The sequence below is a fragment of the Orcinus orca genome, chromosome 5, assembly GCF_937001465.1.
Source record: "Orcinus orca chromosome 5, mOrcOrc1.1, whole genome shotgun sequence".
Classification (NCBI taxonomy): Eukaryota; Metazoa; Chordata; class Mammalia; order Artiodactyla; family Delphinidae; genus Orcinus; species Orcinus orca.
The window spans coordinates 148,788,527-148,810,161 of record NC_064563.1 but is presented as its reverse complement, the minus strand read 5'-3'; the positions used below and the strand labels follow the sequence as shown (position 1 = coordinate 148,810,161).

The window sequence follows — 21,635 nt, the reverse complement described above, 5'->3', positions numbered from 1 at the left end:
TGTCCTAATCTCATAAGGATGCCACTCCTATGGGATCAGGCCCACTCTAGTGACCTCATTTTAACCTCATTATCTCTGCAAAGACCCTGTCTCCAGGCACAGTCATGCTGGGATTAGGCCTTCGACATACAAATTTGGGGGCGGGGGTCACAATTCAGCCCTTAACAGACCTCATCCCTCCCAGCTGCCAGACACTACCCTTGCTGAGACTCCCCACCACCTGGGGGCCCTCTGCAGGACGCAGGGCCGTTTGGTGGGCACTTTGGGCCCCCACCCCTGGGCCTGCGGGCTCTTTCGGGTGGGACCTGGCGTCGGGGCCTGAGTTTGGAGAGCTGCCCTGGTTAAGCCCTCGCAAAGGACCAGGTGCTGCCGGGGTGCCCACGTCCCCTCCTGGGACCCGGGGGGCAGGACGGCCATCACCCACGTTCACCCACAGTCGGCCCAGGGAGCCACAGCTGGACAGGACGGGCCTGCCCCTAGCCTCCAGGGTCTCTGGGCTCGCCCAGCCCTTCTCCCTCTTCCAGTCCCCGTGAGCAGCTGCTGGAGCGGGGGGGCTTCCCAAGGACCAGAGAGCTGCTGACCCGAGGGATCTGGGCATCCCCTCTCCTGGCCCTGTGGTGACTGCAAGGGGTGAAACAGCTGCGGACGCTGACCCCACAAAGGCCGCGTGGGGGCCTGCTTCCGGGAGGAGCACGGATGGCTGCAGTCTGCTCTTGGGAGGGAGGGGTCTGTGGGGGTCCATGTGCTGCCAGGATGACCATGTGATTGGTGGGCCTTTGCAGAATGGAAACAATCCCCTGTTCAAAAATCACGAAGGACTTCAAGACAGTGTTGACTCGAGCTGGCTCTCTGGGCTCAGGGCCCTGTGCTGCTGACCTGGGGTGCGTCGCCCTTGTGGGGACCCTCCGGCCTCAGGGAGCACAGCCAGCAGCCGGGAGAGCTGGGCCTCACCTGCCCGCCCCGCCAGCAGGCACGCACCCGCACATACTCACCCCCTGCCCCTTCTCCTGCCCAACCAGGCGCGCTGCCCTCTGCTGAGAGCCAGGGCTGGTGCCGGGGCCTCACACATGGTCCCTCTCACCCCCCTGCAGCCCTGAGGCTTGGCTGTTCTGCCAAGGAACGAAAGGCCTGGAGGGTCACCGGACGGTCACCCAGAGGGTCACCAGGGGGCCCTGGACCCAGCTGGGCCTCAAGCCTGGGCTGACCTGAGCCGCCGCCTGCCGAGGACCCTCCCCCGAGGGTCCAGGCCACAGGCACTTCCCTTGGCGGAGCCCACGCCCACGTGGGTGGAGGCCTCAGTCCTCGCCCTCCACTGGCAGCCTCTCGGGTCCTGGCTCTGCCCCTCCCCCATCTACTCGGTTAATAAAAAGCCTGGCCCTGGGGTGGGGCGCTGCCCGAGGGCATAAAGGCCCTGCTGGCCTCCTTCCCATCTCTGCTGGCGAGAGGAGCGGCTACAGCAGGGCCTGGACCATGTCCCAGCTGGTAGAATGTGTCCCCAACTTCTCGGAGGGGAAGAGCCAGGAGGTGAGGCACCAGGGGGCGGCGGGGGGTGGTGTAGGGGCTCAGGGCAAGGAGGATGCGGCTCAGTGTGCGGTTTGGGGATTGTCTTCTCTGGAAAGGGTGCGGAAGGTGGCAGCAGGCAGGCAGCCAGGTCCTGGCCCAGGTCTGGGCCTGGGGTCCGGGGGGGTCACTTGGCATCTTGTGTGAAAACAGGGCCCCTGAAGCCCGACCCCCAGGGCCATTTCAGGGTCCCCGGGGGGTACCCCGTCTCCCTTCCCCACCTTCTGAGGTGGGCGCCGCTCTCATCCCCACATGACCTGCAGGAAACTGAGGCACAGAGAGCTGGGCAGGCCTTCCTGCTGCCTCAGAAGGTTCCGGGCCCTTCACGCTCCGCCCCCCCAGACACAGGTGGCCTGTGGGCTGGGGCCCTGCCCCTCTGTGATCTTGGCCTGTGGGTCACCTTCTCGGGGCCCTGAGAGCCCCTGCGCCCGGGTTCTGCTTCCTGCCTCAGTTTCTCCCGGAGGGTGCTGCCTGGGCGCCGGCCCCCATATGCCCAGGTCCTCGCCCCGCGTCGTGTCTGAATGGGGACAGGGCGGGCATGGCCCCTGCAGCTCCCGCCCCCTCTTCCGCGTGGGGAGACCGAGGCGCAGGCCTGGCTTTGTCCCCAGGTGATCGACGCCATCTCCCGAGCGGTGGTGCAGACCCCGGGCTGCGTGCTGCTGGACGTGGACGCTGGCCCCTCCACCAACCGCACTGTCTACACCTTCGTGGGGCGCCCCGAGGACGTGGTGGAGGGGGCCCTCAATGCCGCCCGGGTCGCCCACCGGCTCATCGACATGGGCAGGCACAGAGGTGAGGGCCCGAGTGCGCACGGCCGGCCTCGCCCGCAGGACTCCCCAAGGGCATGGGGCCATCGCGCTGGCTGGATGCTCCTTGGGCCCCGTCCACGTTTCAGGGGGCCCTGGAGTGGCTGGCAGAGAGGTGATTGCACTCTGTGCAGGCCCTGGGCGGGGGTGGGAGACACAGCCCGATCTGTCAACAGCCCACAAACCAAACACATTCTGTGGGCGGCAGGGTCAAAGGTCGGTGGACACACGGAGAGCTGGTCAAAAGGGCAGGGTCTCTGGACACCCACAGAGGGGGAGGGAATTCACAAGAGATCCCAACTGGTGAAGAGAGATGGAGGCTTATCTCAGGAACCGCCTGGGGGGAGGGGCCCGCGGGAGCTGCCATCTGACCCCAGTGGGACTCGGGCTCTGAGAAGGACCCTCTGTAAGGCAGCCGGGTGACGGCGCCCCTCCCTGAGGGCTCGGATTTATCCTCTCGGCTCTTAGGAGAGGGAGGGTTTTACCCCTGAGATGCCGCAGAAATCGGGGGCTGCTTCTCCCGGGGCCCTGTGGTCAGTGCGGGTGTGCGTGTGCAGGGGGCTGGAGTGCAGGGTCTGCCCCGAGCTCCACACCCGGGCCCCAGCTTCCTCAGCCCCCATCTCTGTGCAGGGGAGCACCCTCGGATGGGCGCCCTGGACGTGTGCCCCTTCATCCCAGTGAGGGGCGTCACCATGGACGAATGCGTGCTCTGTGCTCAGGCCTTTGGCCAGCGGCTGGCAGAGGAGCTGGGTGTGCCAGGTGCGTGCCTGGGGAAGGGCGGCCTACCCCAGGGGCTCCCCCAGCCGGCCCCTCCTCACTTCACTTCACTTCCCAGCAGCCTCAAACATCCGTTGAGGCTCTCTGCTCTTGCATCCTTAAAAATGCATTTTAAGAAAAAAACCCAAAAACCCTACCATGCAGGTTTTTGACAGGTAGGAATATGTCCCGCTTCTCCTGCAATGGGACAAACCACAGGGACAGGGTCCCAGCCGTCAGGGAGGCAGGGACCGAGGAGCCGCTCTGTAAAGGACTAGGGGAGCCCTAAACAGTCTCTTTGGGGAATTAACCAAATCAAGGAAAAGCCCAGCACAGGGCAGCAGGCGGACCTGTGAGCCCGTGCACAGGTCCAGCCCCCTGCAATGTGGCTGATGGACGGGTGTCACCTGCCCTGTGCAGGTGTCAGAGCTGGTGGTGAGTTTTGTTTTCTCTCCTCCTCGTTCCTTAATTTGCGGGCGTGTTGCTCGTTCAATGAAAATGCACTTTGGAGAGAAACACGAATATCCTTCCAGCCCCTGTTGTGGGCGGGCAATGGCTTTTTCTGGGGCATCTGTGCAGGGGCAGCAGGGGTGGGCAGAGGACGGGTCCTGGCCCATATAGAGTGCCCATCAGCGACCACCCACACCCATCTGACGGGGCTCAGAGATGGGGGCGCTGCCAGCAAGACGGAGCTGCGGGAATGGGGGTCCTGCAGCGCCCGCCGGCCGAGGGCCTGACCGGCCAGGCCCCTTGCAGTGTACCTCTACGGCGAGGCAGCACGGACGGCCAGCCGCCGGTCTCTGCCGGCCATCCGGGCCGGCGAGTACGAGGCCCTGCCTGAGAAGGTGCAGTGTCCCCTCCCAGTGGGCGGTCTGGGGGCGGACCCCGCAGGGTGGCCGTCCTCCCCCTTCCCTCACCCACTGGTCTCCCCACAGCTCAAGCAGGCTGAGTGGGCGCCCGACTTCGGCCCCAGCTCCTTCGTCCCCAGCTGGGGGGCCACTGTCACGGGGGCGCGGAAGTTCCTCCTCGCGTTCAACGTCAACCTGCTCGGCACCAGGGAGCAAGCGCACCGCATCGCCCTCGACCTCCGGGAGCAGGGCCGCGGGGCGGGCCAGGTGAGGGCGGGCGCGGGGTCGCCGTGAGGGCACCCGTGCCGCCGCCGGAGGGGGCCCAGGCCCTGCCCCGTGCGTGGGGCTGCTGACCAGCCTGCCTCGGGGTCCACGCCACGTGGGACCGGCAGGGTCGGGGTTCCAGGGTTTGAAGCTGGGGAGCAGGTCTTTAAGGACATTTTCCATGGAAGTTGCAGGGCTGCAGCTGTGGTTAAAATACTGCATCATTTCCACACTGATAGGAAAACAGCCGCTTCTGCACCCCAGGTACCCCTAGGTGCCCCCATGTACCTCCAGATGCCTCAGGTACTTCCAGGTACCCCCAGGTGCCCTCATCCACCAAGTCTGCCATCATAGCTGTCACCTAGTGTGAGTATCGCTCCTGCAGAAAGTTCGAGCTGGACACAGACACAGAGACACCCGGTGAAGGAGGCCCTGCCCACCTGTCAGGCCCCACTCCCAGAGCCCTGGGCCTTCCAGGCAGCTGAGGCCCTGGGAGCCCAGCTTCCGTGCTGAACACTCAGTTGTCTGCAAACACAATACAAAAACACGGCAACTCCCGAATCCTTCTCTGTGCTCTGCTGACGTCAAGAGTCTGCCTAAGCCCGAACGGTAGACTGAGTCACCCCAGGCAGTGAGGGCCAGGAGCTGGCCTCTGGGGCCAGGGGTAGAAGGGGTGGGAGGCAGGGACCCGCCCCCAGGACAGGGATGTGGGCGGGATGCCCAGGCCGCCCTGCCTGGTCTGAGCCTGTGGCTTGTGCAGGGCGGGCCCCGCGGCACTGACCCTTCGGTGCCTTGGTTTCCCGTGGTGGGCAGGCCCTTTCCCGGCTCAGATGAGAATGGGCGAGTGAGGAACAGACCTGCCTGAAGCCGGCTGCCTGGCTGCACCGCACAGTCTTCAGGCCACGGCCCCCCTCGTCCGGGTGTCTGGGGTGGAAGGGAGCCCTCGGGCTGGCTGGGGGATGCAGGGGCAAGGGGCTCTCAGTGCGGGGCGCAGGAGAGGCTGGGCGGGGCCGGGCTGGGCAAGCCTTCTCCTTGGCAGCCAGGACGCCTGAGAAAGGTGCAGGGCATCGGCTGGTACCTGGATGAGAAGAACCTGGCTCAGGTGTCTATGAACCTCCTGGACTTTGAGGTCACAGGGCTGCACACGGTCTACGAGGAGACCTGCAGAGAAGCCCAGGTGAGCAGGGTGGGTCCCCTCCCCTGTCTCTCAAGCCCAGCCCCCTGGGCGCTGACTCCCCAACCTCCGACCTCTGACCTCTACAGGAGCTGAGCCTCCCGGTGGTGGGCTCGCAGCTGGTGGGCCTGGTGCCTCTGAAGGCCCTGCTGGACGTGGCCGCCTTCTACTGCGAGAAGGAGAACCTCTTTGTCCTGGAGGAGGGGCAGCGGCTCCGGCTGGTGGGTGGGGCTGGGGGTGAGTCAGGGAGCAGGTGGGGGGCTCCGGACGCCTGCACCCCGGGCCTGGGGCCCTGTCTGCGGGGCCAGGCCTCCTCCTTCTTTGTTTTCTTGTCTGTGCCTGGAAGTTGAGATCACACTGTTTTCACTTGGGGGACACTGTTGAGGTTTTCTCTGTGACCTAAAATGTGTTCAGTCTTGTGAAACTTCAGCGGAGAGGACGGGGCCCGGTGCCTGTCCTGGAGCCGCGTCCCGCGCATGGAAGGACCTGCCCCTCGTCCGCTCCCTGCCTGTTGGGATTTGGGTGCGTGAATCTAGTGTCCATGGGTTATTCACAAAGTTGTTCCTTTGGTCCCAGGTCCTACCGCCTGCTCTGGGTGTGGCCGTCCTTCTCAGTCCTGTTGCTCTGGCCTCGGAGTCATTTTGTCTTGAGGGTGTTTCTTATAATGAACGCGTGATTGGATTTCTCTGAAAGTTTTATTTATTTATTTATTTATTTTTGGCTGTGTTGGGTCTTCGTTGCTGGGCGCGGGCTTTCTCTAGTTGCGGCGAGCAGGAGCTGTTCTTCGTTGCGGTGCATGGGCTTCTCATTGCGGTGGCTTCTCTTGTTGCGGAGCACGGGCTCTATGTGCGCGGGCTTCAGTAGTTGTGGTGCATGGGCTTAGTTGCTCCGTGGCATGTGGGATCCTTCCGGACCAGGGCTCGAACCCGTGTCCCCTGCATCGGCAGGTGGATTCTTAACCACTGTGCCACCAGGGAAGCCCTCTCTGAAAGCTTTTGTCTTTTGGTAGTTGAGTTTATCCTTTTGTATCTACTAATTTAGCAGGTATGTCTGGACTTACTGTTGTCCTAGTTTTAGGCATGAGAGTATGTGGTTTCCTTTGGGCTGTATGGAGGAGTTAGTCTATTTTTAGGAATTCTGCTAATTACCTTATAACAATATATTTATCTCTATTTTTTGATTTATTAATTTAAAAACTTTATCCAAATGTATCAGTTTGACTTAATTTTTATCAGCACAGGCACCTTGGAGATAGCATAGCTTTGGTTCTAGGCCACTGCAAGAAAGTGAATATTGCAATAAAGCAACTCACGATTTTTTTGGTTTCCTAGTGTGTATAAAAGTTATGTTTACACTAGACTGTAGTCTATTAAGTTTGCAATACTATTATGTCTAAAAAAGCTGTGTACATACTTACTTTAAAAGTACTTTATTGCTAAAAAATGCTAACCATCATCTGAGCTTACAGAGAGTCGTGATCTTTGTGCCGGAGGAGGATTTGAAATACTGCAAGAATTACCAAAATGTGACACAGAGACACAAAGTGAGCAAATGCTGTTGGAAAAATGGTGCCAATAGACTTGCTTGAAGCAGGGTTGCCACAAACCTTCAATTTGTCAGTAACGTACTATCTGTGAAGTGCGGTAGAGGGAGGTCTGCCTTTTGCTGTCTGGCGGAAGCCAACAGAGCTTATACTCAGTGGTGTAGCTTTGAAGACATAATCATCTGAAAGCATAATATACACTTTAAGAAAAGAATCTACATTCCCATAACATGAGACACAGGAAATGAATGAGACAGTAACTGCACAGCATTTACTGCTGTCTTTCTTGCTTCTCTATTTCCTGATTTTTTAGACTTGTGCTATTTTTTAGGGAGCTGGTTATTTTGGTGCTTAAATATTTTTTCAGTTGTTCAAATTATGGTAAAATAGACATGACATAAAATTTGTCGTCTTTTAACCATTTTTAAGTGCACTGGCCACTGGTGTATGTGTATAAAGTTGTGCAGCTGTCACCAGTGTCCGGGATGGGGTTTCCTATTTCTGCAAAAGACGTTGTCAGGACTGTGACGGGGCTCGCGCTGACTCCGCAGGCCACTCTGGGGGGTGGTGCTGTCTTACAGCACCGTCTTTCCAGCCCTGGACGTGGGCTGTATTCCCCTTCATTTGTCTTTGCCTTCTTTCATCATGTTTTGTAGTTTTCGTTGTAGTCTTTCACCTCCTTGGTTAAGTTAATTAATTCCTAAGTATTTTATGCTATTGAAACGGAATTGTTTTTGTAATTTCTTTTTCGGATTGTTCACTGTTAGTGTTTAGAAATGCACTGACCTTTGTGTGTTGACTTTGTATCCTGCTACCTTGCTGAATTCACTTATTAGTTCTAGGTGCTTAACTTTTTAAGTTTAAATAATGTATTTAATCCTTTAGCTGTTTATCAATATTAGACAATGTCTGTTGAGTCTTGGTGAAGAGAGACAAAAAAATTAATGCGCTTGTGTGAGTGGTCATCTCTGTTCCAGATTTAAATTGCTTTGCTGTTATTTTTACATTGTCAGTGTATAACATTGACCTTCTGTACCCATATCCACACATACTAAATACCCACAGATGTTTAATCTTGGTTCTATACACAAGTGAGGTCACTATGCATCTCTGTCCTTTCCCATCTGTCTGGCTGGATTTCACAGACAAGCAGATTTTTAAAGAAAGGCTCACAGGGGCTTTATTCTGTGGGTTCTGGCAGGTTTGGGAATGTCTTTCTGTGACGTTATGCTTGCAAGACCGTAGGACAACCAAAACCTCAAGTCACCAGTCTTTTCCTGAGAACGTTGCAGACACGTCGCTACCACCTTTGGAATGAATGTCCCTGTGCGGAGGTCTAAGGCTAACCCTGACCTGGTGGCCGGTTCTTTCTCCTGGATGCTTGAAGAATTCCATCCTTATCCTTGAGGGTCAACGACGCTGCCACAGGAGTCTTGCTGTGGATTGTTCCGCATCAGTTTTTTCTCTGGAACAGGGTTTCTTGTGATTCACAGGTTCATTCTTGTTTAGCTTCAGGAATATTTTCTTCCATTGTATTTTTGATCCAGTTTTTGGTCCTTTCACTTTACCGACACCCGTTACACTGCGGTAGCATTTTCTTCCACATATTCTGCCTTTTCTGTGCTTTCTTTCCCCCGTATTCACTGTGGTTTTCTCAGGCTTCATTTTGCAATCACTGATGCAGTTTATGGCTGGGTCTATTCTCTTTCTAGCAGTTACAAAGTTTTGTGTAGCTTTTTATCTTGATGTAATTTCCTACTCACAGAAGAGGTGCGAGCACAGTACCAGCAGCTCTTTTATGCTCTCCAGCTTCACCTATTGTTGCATTTGGCCCCATCTGCTGTATCACTCTATTTCTGTATTCCACGCATAATCATATTTTTTTCTGGAACATTTTAAAGTAGATTGAAGACACTGTGCCCTTTACCCCTTGTTTATTCAGGGTGTAATTCTTAAGATCAAGGACGTTCTCTTACACAATCACAGTGCAATGATCAAAACCGGGAAATCCAGCACGGTACAGCCTGGCGTCTAATCTGCAGACCGGAATCAAATCGCATCCGTGCCCCCCTGTCCATGGTCTGCCCCAGAGCAGCAGTGGTTTCGGCTGGCTTGTCTTTTATGGCCTTTAATCTGGATCAGGTCCCCAGTTCTCCCCGTCTTTCCTTGACCGTGACGGACTGTGGAGCACCGGCTGGTGGCTTTGTGAAGCGCCGCTCGCTGGGTGCCGGTCTGACCTGTCTCAGGGCTGTGTGTGCTTGTGCGTTTCCGGCAGGAGTAGCACAGAAGTGATGGAGTGTCCCCCTCAGGGCGTTACCTGGGTCCTCTGGTCAAGCTGGTATCCCTGACCCAGGGTTATCACTGCAGTGTTTCTGTTTTCCTTTTGTTGTTAATAAGAACTCCCTGGGGAGGTAGTTTAAGAGTGTGTAAGTGACCTGTTCCTCTTAAAATTCCAGCCGCAAGTATTAGGAGCATCGAGAATTTTCTAACTTCATCCTTTTTCTCTAAGAAGCTTTCACCTCTCCCACATTTATTTATTCTTTATTAATGTGTTTGACGCTCTCTACTGTCTTCTTTTTTGTTTTTTTTGTCGGTACACGGGCCTCTCACTGTTGTGCCCCCTCCCATTGTGGAGCACAGGCTCCGGATGCGCAGGCTCAGCGGCCATGGCTCACGGGCCCAGCTGCTCCGCGGCATGTGGGATCTTCCCGGACTGGGGCACGAACCCTTGTCCCCTGCATCGGCAGGCGGACTCTCAACCACTGCGCCACCAGGGAAGCCCTCTACTGTCTTTTAAAACATATTATTTTATATTTTTTATCTGAAAGTTCTGAGGTCTGCAGTCCTTGAAGGTCTGATTTTGCAGACTGTTGTGTCTGCTGATTCTCATGGTGCTGCTTCTTCACGTGCTTTGTGAGTTTGGATCGTGAGGGCCTGTTCTTTAGAGTTTCGTCTGTGGTAATTCTTGGTCACCTCGTTTAGTTTGTGTTTGCCTCTGTTAGGTGTTTGGGCCACTTTAGATGAGCCTTTTGCTTGGCACTTTGGTGCCACACAGGAAGAGAATTCTGTGTGAACGGTGGCCCACCTCCCCGTCAGGTTAGAATTCCCAGGAAAGATTTGTTTTCGTGCTTCACCAAACGGGAGGCCGAGACTGGGAAGTATCCCAATATTTCCTGTGATGGGCGGTTTTTCCAAGATTCATCCTTGGAGATGTCCTCTTTCAAGGGTCTCCCGTCTGACACAGCTCTTGTGGGCTCGAGACCACCCCTACTCGTGAGAGGTCGCAGATGTCTCCAGGGTGGACCCAGCTTCTGGGAGAGGAGTTCTTTCTGGGCATTTCTGGTCACTTCTGGCTGTGAATGGTTTCCTTTACTTTCTGCCAGCTTTGCCGGGTGCTGAATTCCATTCTGACAGTTCTGTTCCTCACTCTGAGGTTTTCTGCGGCAGGCGGGCTGCTTGCTGGCTCTACCGCCAGCTCTTGGGCGCTCTCTGCCCCATTTCCACATCCTCAGGGAGCCCTCATGACCGTCCCCTGGGACCTGCTGCTTCGTTTCCCTCAAGCTGCACTTGTCATTTTCTGTTTTGTGTGGAACATGTCACCTGTGTGGCTCAGAGGGGTTGGAACTGTGTGACGGCATTGAGCATTATAAAGTGTCCTGAGTGGTTTTTGGTGGAAAGAATTCTACTCCAAAATGGGGATATTTCTAACTTAATTTTGAATTTGGGTAAAATTCACTTTTCCTCACATATCAAGTCTCACATTTGGGCAGATCAGGCAGCTCCCGGCCTTTAAGAACCAGAGAGACCCTGACACCCGAGGAGCTGGAATCCTGTCCAAAGAGGCAGTTTTCTTGGTCCCTTTCCAGCACAGGCTCTTGCGGGGGCAGGATGGGGTCACCACGGGCCTTGGTCTCCCTGGAGCAGCACGGTGGGTGGGTGGTGTGTCTGGAGCCCAGGCAGGGTGCCTGCTCTCAGCGAGGCCTTCAGCCGGCAGGGCTGCTGGTGGGCATGGGGTGCGGCAGCTGTGCCCCTGCAGGCTCCCCACGAGGGCAGGGTGCCCCGCGGGTGGCAGGGGTGGGACCTGCCGGTCAAGGGGACTCCACTCACCGGCCCCTCTTCCAGGTGGTGAACCGGCTGGGCCTGGACTCCCTGTCCCCCTTCAACCCCAAGGAGCGGATCATCGAGTGAGCAGCCCCCGCCCCCCGCCCCTGCGAGGAGACCCCCTCAGTCCTCCAGAGCTCTGCTCTATCGCCAGGCGTGGGGCTGGGAGCTTGCTGGGGGGCCCAGTGGGGTCCCGACAAGGTCCCACTCTGTCCTCACGCAGCTCCTGGCTGGTCACAGCCCCTCCTCGGGGCAGCCACTCTGCATATTGGACCCACATCCTTGCCCCCCACACACACTGGTGCGAATCAGGGGCCCCCGGCCTGGCCAACCCCACCCTTACGGCCTGGCTGCAACGACCCAGGACCCTGTCCCCGCCCCTGCACGATGCAGACCCTCACTCCCAGCCCCACCCCTGCAGGTACCTGGTCCCCGAGGTCGGCCCAGAACAGAGCCTGGTTGACCAGCCCCTGCGCTCCTTCGTCCGTGAGGTGGGCGCCCGCTCGGCAGCCCCAGGGGGCGGTTCCGTGGCCGCAGCCAGTGCAGCCATGGTGAGTGGGGCCTGGGCGAGGATGCGGGGGGGACGGCCGGGGTTGGGGGCGTCGCCCAGCCTGGGGCTGGTCCCACGCACAGGGCACTCTCCCCAGGGTGCTGCTCTGGCCTCCATGGCCGGCCTCATGACCTACGGGCGGCGCCAGTTCGAACACCTGGACGCGACCGTGCGGCGCCTGGTCCCACCCTTCCACACGGCCTTGACTGAGCTGACCGCGATGGTGGACGCCGACGCCCGGGCCTTCGAGGCCTACCTGGTGAGCATGCAGACGGGCCTCCGTCACCAGCCCCGCAGAGGCAGCCCCGAGGGAGAGTGGGGTCGGTGGACAGTACGGGGTCTGGACGAGAGAAAAGTGGGTCAGGGTCACAGGGGGAGGGGGAGGGGCTGCCACGAGCACAGTTGTCTGTAGACCCCGGGGGCTGGAGGGAGGAGACAGTGATCTAGCCCCTCTTGGGCACCCCCCACCCCCGCTCGTGCAGGGCCAAGCTCGGCGGGTGTGGTGCAGGCGTGACTCCAGGTCGGGGTCTCTGCAGGCTGGGGGAGGGGCAAGAAGGGCACCTGTCCTGAGGGTCAACCAGGCTCAGCGTCCCCCTGCCTACGTCCCTGAGTCCCGCTGATGGGTAACACCCGACCTGCAGATGCCGGAGGAAAACAAGGTCCCCAAGGAAGAGCTCCCATCCCGGGAAGGGTGGGAACAGGAACCTTCACAGAAGAAACGCTGTGGGTCATGGTCTCAGAGATCAGAGAAGATGTTCAGCCATGAGACACAAAGGGCCCCCGGGGAGCCGGGCACTTTCAGAAGCACAGGACGTGGGCGGCTGCATCCAGGCAGTGCCCATCCAGGGGGCAGCGGAGGAGGGACGTCCATCAGACCGGGCAGGGGATGGGGAACTTGCAGGAAGGTCGAGGTCCGAATTCAAGGTCAAGAAGCCCCAGACGTGTCTGAGGGCAGATACAGCAGAGAGGACCCGGGAGAGGCGGGAATGAGGGCGCTCGTACCCCACGGGGGTAGGAAGACACGCCTGGGAAGGAATGAGCTCCCGACAGACAGCAGGCATCCAGAGCCGCCTCGGGGGTGGGTGGGGGACGGGGCAGGAGGACCTGGGCCAGGCGATCTCGGGGGCTGCTGGGCTGGGCGCCCCGACGTGAGTGCCACATGCGCACGGGGACAGTCTAGGATGTCGCATTGCGGGAGGAGGTGACCCTGCGACAGAAGCTGGGTCCCCGGGGGCGGGGTACAGAGACTGACACCTTTCCCCTATGCTCTTTTACGTTTAAATTTCGTTTATTTGCTTTTTAAAACGGTTGAAGCCTTCAGGGGTTCAGAGTTCACAGGGGCAGAGGGCAGCTGGTGTGTTGTCCCCGTGCCCAAGCAGGGGCAGCCCCGGTGCGTGCGTGTCCCTGAGATGTTTGTGTGCATTTGGGCAGAACTGGGCCTCCCCTTCCTCCTTTCTTGCGCAAGTGGCGGCAGGCAGATGTCCCGTTGCATCTTTCGCCTCATGTCCTGGAGCAGGGACACCCCCGGCTCAGTGGCCCGGTGTTCTGGGGTCGCCTGGGGTGGAGGCCTTGGACCAGCCCTGTTGGGGATTCTGGCCAGGTCCAGTCAGCACCTGGGACAGGCAGTGTGGACAGCTGGCCTCCGTCACTGGGCACTCGGTGGACGGGCTGTAGGAGCGACTCGGGGACGGGCTTTCCCCCCAGGGCGGGTGTGTTTCCCACGTGGAGGGTGCTGCCCAGTGGCCCTTGCAGAGGTTGTGTGGATCGAGCCCTGGAGTGGCCCTCCCGCCATCTGCCCCGACGCCGCGGCCACTGGACCTGGTGGTCACGTGCGTCTCTTGGTGCTGCCCTGGTGCGAGCGTCTCACGTGGGCGGGGCAGGGGGAGGAGCGTTTTCATACTTTCTGCAGCAGTTTTATTTCCTTCTCAGGAAAGTGAGGTGTCCTTTTCTTCTCTGTTCTGCGTGGTGCTGCCTAGGCCTTTTCATAAGCCAGGGAGTCTCAGCTTGTTTGACTTTCAACTTTGCTTGTGCTGGTTTCTGACCATAAGAGCCTTGTGTTTTCATGTCGTCGAATATTCAGTCTTTCTTTTGCTCTTTCCTTGGTGTTGTGTCGTAGTTTAAACGGCCTCCCCAGGCCAGAATTATTGCACTTCTCTCAGGGCACCTCTAGCTATCTGTGGTCTGAGGCACTTCAGATACTGAAGAGGCATCAGTGTGCATATAAGTAATAACACATAATTAAAAACAAATATTAAAAATTCGGACCGCTAGAGATTAGAAATAAGACAAATATAAAACAACTGGAGGGGACAGTAGAAAAATGAAAACCTAATCCAAAGGCAGGAAAGAAAAAGAAAAGTAGTCAGCAAAGAGGTGTGGTTTAGAGAAAACCTAACATAGAATGGTTAGACTGAAGACACACCCGACCGGCGATCACACACACACGCGTGTGAGTATGATAGACACTGCACTGGTCTGTGTCCCCAGTGAGCAGCAGGAAGACAGACTTTTGAACAAAAATAAGAAAACATCCTTATCTTGCACCGAATACATGCGCGATCACAGGTGGAGTCACCAGAGAAACCTCACCGTGAATTGGAAAATAAATCAGACTGCAGCCCTGAGGGCGGGCAGCCCCCCTCAGCCAGACACAGACGTGGCCACGTGAAAGTCAGACCTGACTAAAATCAGCAAAGCTCTGCCCAGTGGAGACCCTCCTGCCCCCCCAGCCCTGCCCTGACCTGGGTCAGCAGCAGAGTCGGCAGGTCCCCGTGTCCGGGAGGAGCTGCTGTGGGTCCACACGGAAAAGACACGTGTCACAGGAGACAGGAGGCCGGAGGGGCGCCCGGGGAGACTGGGGAACATCAGGATGGTGACAGAACCCGGCTCAGGTCGGGTCCAGGATGGTCACAGAATCTGGTTCTGGTCGGGTCAGGATGCTGATCGAATCTGGTTCAGGTCGGGTCCAGGGATCCTTTACGCTCATGCAGGGTTGATGGACCAGCTGACTGTTAACGGTTTTGGGCGGAGATTTGGTGAAACCTACAAAACCAGCAGGGCATGTTCCCCACCAGCTACGCCTTTGGACCCGGCACGTGGGCAGGCCTAGGGCGCTGGTGTGAGCGAGCGGGGCTGGACGGGTGCTCACAGCACGGGGTGCGGGACGGGGGAGGCCTGCCCGGCAGCGGCGAGGCGAGTGACACATGGGCTGATGGCTCCTCAGAGGAGGCCTGGGTTGTGTGGCCCCTCGGGGATGCGCGGACACGGCCTGAACCATGACACCTGGACTTCGGGGCTTGTGTGGTTGCCTTGCCTGGAGGCTGGGAGGCCTGGGGCTGGAGAACCCGCTCCCCTCCACCCTCCTCTCCAGCCTCCAGTGCTGACCACGTGGGGCCTTGCGCCGGGTCGCCTGCCCTCCTCTGCCAGGAGCCCAGGGCTCTAATCCACGGAACCGACCTCGGGGGTGTGTGGGCCCTGCGTGAAGCCCCTCCCTGCCCCAGGCTCCCGTGTCCCCTCGTCACAGCCAGTCACCCGCGCGTTTCTGTGTTTGCTCCGGCAGAAAGCAACGAAGCTGCCCAAGAACACACCTGAGGACAAGGACAGGTGAGCGCAGCGCTGGCTGCGGACATCCGGACGCCTCAGGAGGCCCTGGTACCAGTCAGTCCCCCACTGGGGTGTGTTGTGATTGAAGAACAGTTTCCCTGTGGTCCCCACCCTGGTTCCGTCTGCTCAGAGCGGAGCCATCAGGTGGGTCCAGCAGTGTCCGGGCGCCCTGGGCTCTAACCACTGACCCTCTTGCTTCCAGACGCGCGGCTGCCCTGCAGGAGGGGCTGAGGCGGGCGGTGGCCGTGCCCCTGGCGCTGGCGGAGACGGTGACCTCGCTGTGGCCGGCGCTGCAGGAGCTGGCCCTGTGCGCGAACCTGGCTTGCCGGTCGGACCTGCAGGTACGCTGTGGAGCCCCGCTGCGGGGGCGATGTGCGGAGGGGCACTGGGCATCACAGCTCTTCACCAAGCCGGGCAGGCACAAGCGCTCACAGGGCGTTTCGGTCAGTCTCAGCCTGCAGGCCCGGCTCCGTCACCCATTAAGGTCTCGTGCAAGGTCGCGCGGCAGAGAGAAGCAGAAACTCGAGTGTGTCTCCAGAGGCCACCCCTAACCCTCATGCAGACCCCGTCCCTTCCCTCCTTCCCACCGCCCCTCTTCCAGAACCCAGGGGCTTGCAGCCCGCGCCGTGCGCAGAGGCTCGGGGACCAGGAACGCCAGGGCCGGCTCTGCGTGTCCGCAGCCCATCCTGAGGGGAGGAGCCTCGTTTCCTTGGGCTGGTTGTTATATCCGCCTCTGGAGGGGGCCAGGCCGAGCTGCTTCTCTCTGTGGGGAGAGGGCCGGCCCTGCCGCCTGGAGGGAACCCTTGGGCTGGTCAGTTTGCCGTCTTCATGGATGAGGCGTGAGGCCCCCAGGCCGTGTCCCTGGGCTGAGGAGTGGGCAGGGCAAGGCCCTGCTGCCCCCCGGTACCGACGGCCCTGCCCCTTGGCTGTTGTAGGTGGCGGTGAAGGCCCTGGAGACGGGTGTGTTTGGCGCGTATTTCAATGTGCTCATCAACCTGAAGGATGTCACCGATGACGCGTTTAAGGACCAGGTGGGCAGGGGTGTGGGCCGGGCCCGCCGAGGGCACTGGAGGCTGCCCTCGGGCCGTGGCTCCCAGACCTGGGGCCCAGGGCACCTGGCCAGCAGGTCCTCAAGGGAGGGAAGTGTCCATCAGATGAGTAGTTCCTCCAGCTCCTGAGGGTGGACGAGGCCTGGCCGGCAGAACGCAGGCGTCGGGGACGGCTGGCGCCGTCTTTCAGCGCCTCTGTGGAGGCAGGTGGCCTGGGGGCCTGCCGGCACCCCCTAGTTCCCTCCCAGGGGGCTCTGGCCAGGGCAGGGGTCTCTCCCAGGTGGCTTGGGCTGTAGCGCTGGCAGCACAGGGTCTCAAAGAACAGTCTCCAGCCTAAGCAATGATCCCACTTCAGCATTTGTGATCATTTCATTGTTACTGTTTATTGGAGGAAAATTCACAAAACGTGCAGCTCACTGTGTTAGATGATACAATTCAGTGGCGTTAAGCCCACTTACGGGGTTGCGAGACCACCACCTCTATCAAGGTCTGGAACATTCTCAGCACTCCAAAGGATGCCCCACAGTCACCCCCATTCCCAGCCCTGGCCACTGCCCATGTGTCTCTGTGATCTTGTGGCAATCTTTAAAAAGTGATTTCGCGGCTCGGAATGGGAGCGCCACGGCCTTTTCGAGCATCAGCCTGTCCCCACCTGCCTCTCCAGCTGGGCTGGGCTTGGCCATCAGGGAAAGCCCTGTCCACTATGGAAGCATTGAGATAATGGACAGGCCGCTTGAGCTCTGGCCCTTAAGGCCTCAAGGACACAGCCCTGCCTTTGGCAGTCATGGCTAAAGTGGGGAGACCGGGAGGGTGGGGGCTGGCTGGCCCCACATCTCAGGAAAGACAGAGGGGCCCCTCCCGTCACCACCAAGAGACCCATGAGGAGCTGGGGACCCCTAGGTCAGGGGCTTGGGGTCACCCAGAGTGGACAGCCCAGGGAGGTGGCAGGGAGGTGGGGCCAGCGGGGTTGGTGGCGGGCTTGGGGTGGTGATGGGGCCCCTGTGTCTGTCAGGTCCGCCAGCGCATCTCCGGCCTCCTGCAGGAAGCCAAGACCCAGGCGGCACTGGTGCTGGAACAGCTGGAGGCCCGGCGGGAGTGATGGCCGGGCGGGGGACCTCACTGGACTCTGCTTCCCCCTGAGGCCCCTCCAGACACATCCCATGGGGCCCAGAGAGGGGAGGGTGTGGGGGGCAGGTGTGTCTGGTTCGTGGCGTCACCTTCTGTCACCTGGGGCCTCCAGTAAAGTGAGGACACACTGGTGCCTGTGGGGTGCATACAGGGGATCCGTGGGTGGGCTGGGGGAGGGCTGAGCCGAGCGGCTGGGACGGGGACCCCGTGAGGTGCCAGTGTGGGAGGCAGGTGGGGGGAGATGGAGGTGCAGCCCAAGGTGACACAGGGTCCCAGAGCACCTGGAGTCCTGGGGGAAAGAGCCCGTCACATGGAGGGGTGAAGCCCGCGCTGTCTGATGGGCGGGGACCTGCCAAGGTGAGGACAGGCAGAGGGCCGGGAGTTCCTGGGGAGGTGCTGCTGACAAGCGGCCGGGTCCCACGTCCTGGCGGGAGAGCTCAAAGCGTTGGACCTGGGCTCTGGGAGGGGGGTCCTGGGCACTGGGCACCGACTTCCCTCAGTGGAAGCTCAGGGGCTGAGGCCCAGTGGTGGGGGTCCCAGGAGGGTCCCTGCAGGGCCTGGGCAGTGAGGGAGGTGGGGGTGCGGTGGAGAGCCCCCTGGGCTGGGGGCAACCGACCTGGTCCAGGTGCTGCAGAGCCAATGATGCCCGAGGGAGGGACGAGGGATCCTGGGGGGCGAGAGGTGTGCGTGGGGCCCTGCAGGGATCGTGGGAGAGGCCTGGGCAGGCAGCCGTGTTGCCCCAGTAGGGCAGCATCCTTGAGGCTTGGAGCTGTAAGCGCGTGAGCGTCGGCGTTACTTTAGGAGGGCCAGGAGACACCAGGAGCTGCAGGAGGGCCCCAACCTGTTCTTTTAAAATAGGCAACGCATCACGTAGTTCAAAAACCAGGGCTGTGCAGGGAGTCCCCACCACCGGGTCCCCAGTAGCCCTTGCGTAACCTCTTCAGGAAATCACTGAATTCCCTCTTTGCGCCCATTCAGTGTTTATGCAAACACAAACACATGTGAATATATACTCTTCATTCTTCCTTGACTGCGTTAAGAGAGCAGATCAAATGCTGACTTTTGTTCCTAGTTAACGCGTTAGCCTGGAGGCCATGGCCCGGCCCTTTCACATCAGCTTTTATTTTAGAGACTCCTACTTTATTCACTCGTCCTTTCTCCGTATTTCCTTCACCATTGCATTGTGAAATAGAAGATACGTTCAGGAAGGTGCATGTCCTGATCGGCCTTCTCCCGTCACAGACCCCTTCTCACCCTGACCCCTGACCCCAACGGCCCTGCTCCACGGTGACCGCGCTCTGGCTTCCCGTAGGCCATCCGGCACAAGGGCACACTCCCCACGCAAAGGCTCAGTTTTCCCCGTGGGCTGACATCTGGGTGAACGGGGTCGTGTGTGCCCTTGGCGTCTGCTGTGTCTCTCCACCTCGCGTGCGTCTTGCACAAGGCTCACAGGGTGGGGGGACCGCTGAGTCCTGGGGTGTCACCCTCCCGAGCAGCTGCACCACTGCACTCAATCTCCCCTTGTCCCCGTGGCAGAGCTCGGAGGAGTTCTCACCACTGACGGTGGAGTGTGTCCCTAGCTCTCAGATGCTGGGATGGGGGCTGAGGGGGTGAGCACGGTGCCCACTGGGCCAGAAGAGACTCACCTGTTTCTCACCTGTTGCCTGCCTGGGAACCCCTGACCTCTACCCGAGGACAGCTTTCCCCAGGTGGCCACTGCCGTTGGCCTGAGCCTCCCCACTGACCCACAGCCCCTCGGTGAGAGTCGGACCTGAGGCAGCCCCAGGAGTCTTAAGCAGAGCTGCCCTGGCTTATTCAGGAATGAAATAAATTTCAACTGTCCCATCCATGAGACGTCATGGCTGGTTGTTATGTAGCAGCAGCTGACAGATACACTTCCTAACTGAGTGTATTGTCAAACTTTGGGGGTTTTGCCTTGAGAGGTGGAAGATGGGTGTCAGTATGGTTTAGTTATCTTTTGTTATATCTGAGGTTGACTGTCTTTTCATATCATTAACGATGGATTTCCCTTTCTGCAGTCTGTTCATGTGCGTAGCCTGTTTTTCTATTGGGCACTAGACTGGCCCTAAATATCCGCCAGCCTCCAGCTCCTTCCCAGGGGGCGTCCTTGGCTGCATTTGATCTGCTCTCTTTACGTAGTGAAGGAAGAATGAAGAATATATATTCACGTGTTTGTGTTTGTAGCCTCCTGCCTCCAGGAAGTTCCTGTTAAAAATAATTTGAAAAAATCATCACACACTGAAATTCCTTCCAGACAGGTTGTGCACATGGAGAAACAAAAAGTATGAATGTACTTGCTAGGTAACCATACAAGATATTAAAAGAAAATGATTTGGGGAGTATATCCTCCTTGAGCAAGCCAGAGAACCCAAGTGTTCTACAGGGAAGTCTTACGATCTAAAAACTTAAAAACTTGCTTTGTGGGCTTACCTGGTGGCTCAGTAGTTAAGAATCTGCCTGCCAATGCAGGGGACATGGGTTTGAGCCCTGGTCCGGGAAGATCCCACATGCCGCGGAGTGGCTGGGCCCGTGCGCCAAAACTACTGAGCCTGCGCTCTAGAGCCTGCAAGCCACAGCTACTGAGCCTGCGTGCCACAACTATTGAAGCCTGCGTGCCTAGAGCCCGTGCTCCACAACAAGAGAAGCCACTGCAATGAGAAGCCCGTGCAGTGCAACGAAGAGTAGTCCCCGCTCGCCTCAACTAGAGAAAGTCGGCGCGCAGCAATGAGACCCAACACAGCCAAAAATAAATAAATAAAATAAATTTATTTAAAAAAACCCAACCCCCCCAAAAAAAACTTGTTTTGGTAAAAGACATCATATCCCAAAGTAAATGTCAAGAACCTATTGGAAGGATAAAACCCAACATAGATAACAGGTAGAGTTACTATGACCAATAGAAGAGCTCCTACAAATTAAACTGACAAGGACAGTGTCTGAGCAGTTGTGTGGTGGGTGTGCTTGTCTGCGTGTGCAAGCCGGTGTGCGTGTATATGTGCAAATGCAAGGACAGCTCCAGGAAAGTCCTCAAGGGGTAAACTCTGGAAAGGGCGTGAGCTTGGGGTGCAGGGTCTCCGTTACCTCTACCGTATTCTCCCAGTGGAGTGTGGGCACAGGCGAGGGGCCTGCAACCGTGTAGGCCAGAGGCTCTCGTAGGGGCCCCGCCTACACGTGGAGCAGTGGGGGCGGGGGTGGTGTGGGGGGCTGTCCTGGGGAGGGGACCTGCAGGCCCGTATGGGGAGGGATGGAGTTCCTTCCAAGAGGCTTAGGGGAAGAACTGCAGGTGGGTTTAGAATCCACCCCCCAGACGGCGCATCGAGGGTCCGGGCTGCCCAGGCGGCACCGCGGCTCCTTCACGACTCCCTTCATCCGCTCTTTCTTGCTTGCATGTGAGGCAGTTGTAGTTGCTCATGGTCGTTATTTTTATTGGAAATCACAGCGTCCCTGACCAGGAGGCCCTCCTCATGATCTGGGAGCTCGTCTGCTGCGCGGGCCCTACTCCACCCCAGCCCACTGATCCGGACGCTCCGCGCCTCCGCCAGGTCCCTCCTCTGGAGGGGTTGGAAGGCGAGGCGCCTGGGGTCTCGCCGTGTGTGTGTGTGTGTGTGTGTGTGTGTGTGTGTGTGTGTGTGTGTGGCTTGGAAACGCGGGGTCTCTGCTCTCCTTCCCCACGGCGCCCGGACATCTCGGGGCGGCACCCAGGACCCTGCTTGGCGCCCACCGCACAGCAGGACGCGGGGCACCGATCCCTGAGCGAGGGGAGACCCGCCGCGCCCACCCTCTCCCGCAGGACCGGGTGCGGGGATTGGGGGGGCTCGTCCGGCTCTGGGGCGCTCACGGGAGGCCCTGCAGCCCGCCCGCCTCGCCTCCCGCCTTCCCCGAGGGCCCCCCAGCGCTGCTCCGTGCCCTTCCCCCCCAGGTACTGCCCCCTCCCCCCATGGTGGGACGACCTTCTGCAAGACCAAGGGGGCCCGGCTTCTGCCTCCAGACACCTTTCATCCTCAGCAGCGACCATGTGGTCCGTTTCTTGTGACAGACCAGGGGGTGCCCTGTGGGCAGATGGGAGGGACCCTCCCCGGCAACACTGAACCCAGGGAGACTCTGATCTCTGGGGAGATCCTGTCTTTGGGGACTCCGGCCTGGGGACACCCTGTCTTCAAGGGACCCCCACCTGAGTTGGGAGAGGCTCTGCCAGGCAAATCCAGGGGTGTCCCTAAGCTGACCCCCCACAG

The 21,635-nt window shown here is 58.9% G+C and overlaps 1 protein-coding gene across 4 annotated transcripts; it reads left to right on the top strand.

Moving 5' to 3' along the window:
* Positions 1 to 1,392: 1,392 nt before the first annotated feature.
* On the top strand, positions 1,393 to 17,478 carry FTCD (formimidoyltransferase cyclodeaminase). Of its 4 annotated transcripts, none has more exons than XM_004264628.4 (14): positions 1,393 to 1,524; positions 2,169 to 2,352; positions 2,997 to 3,125; positions 3,879 to 3,967; positions 4,058 to 4,237; positions 5,274 to 5,411; positions 5,498 to 5,629; positions 11,074 to 11,135; positions 11,474 to 11,603; positions 11,700 to 11,861; positions 15,162 to 15,205; positions 15,408 to 15,546; positions 16,141 to 16,236; positions 17,267 to 17,478. In XM_004264628.4, the coding sequence occupies exons 1-14, from the start codon at positions 1,471 to 1,473 to the stop codon at positions 17,351 to 17,353; spliced, it is 1,626 nt and encodes a 541-aa protein (XP_004264676.1). In that variant the 5' UTR covers positions 1,393 to 1,470; the 3' UTR covers positions 17,354 to 17,478. The 4 variants fall into 4 exon arrangements, 3 of the variants coding, with proteins under 3 accessions (XP_004264676.1, XP_033274402.1, XP_049565613.1); XM_033418511.2 differs by having other exon boundaries at positions 1,431 to 1,524; positions 2,151 to 2,352; XM_049709656.1 differs by lacking the exon at positions 2,997 to 3,125 and having other exon boundaries at positions 1,431 to 1,524; positions 2,151 to 2,352.
* The last annotated feature ends 4,157 nt before the right edge of the window (positions 17,479 to 21,635 follow it).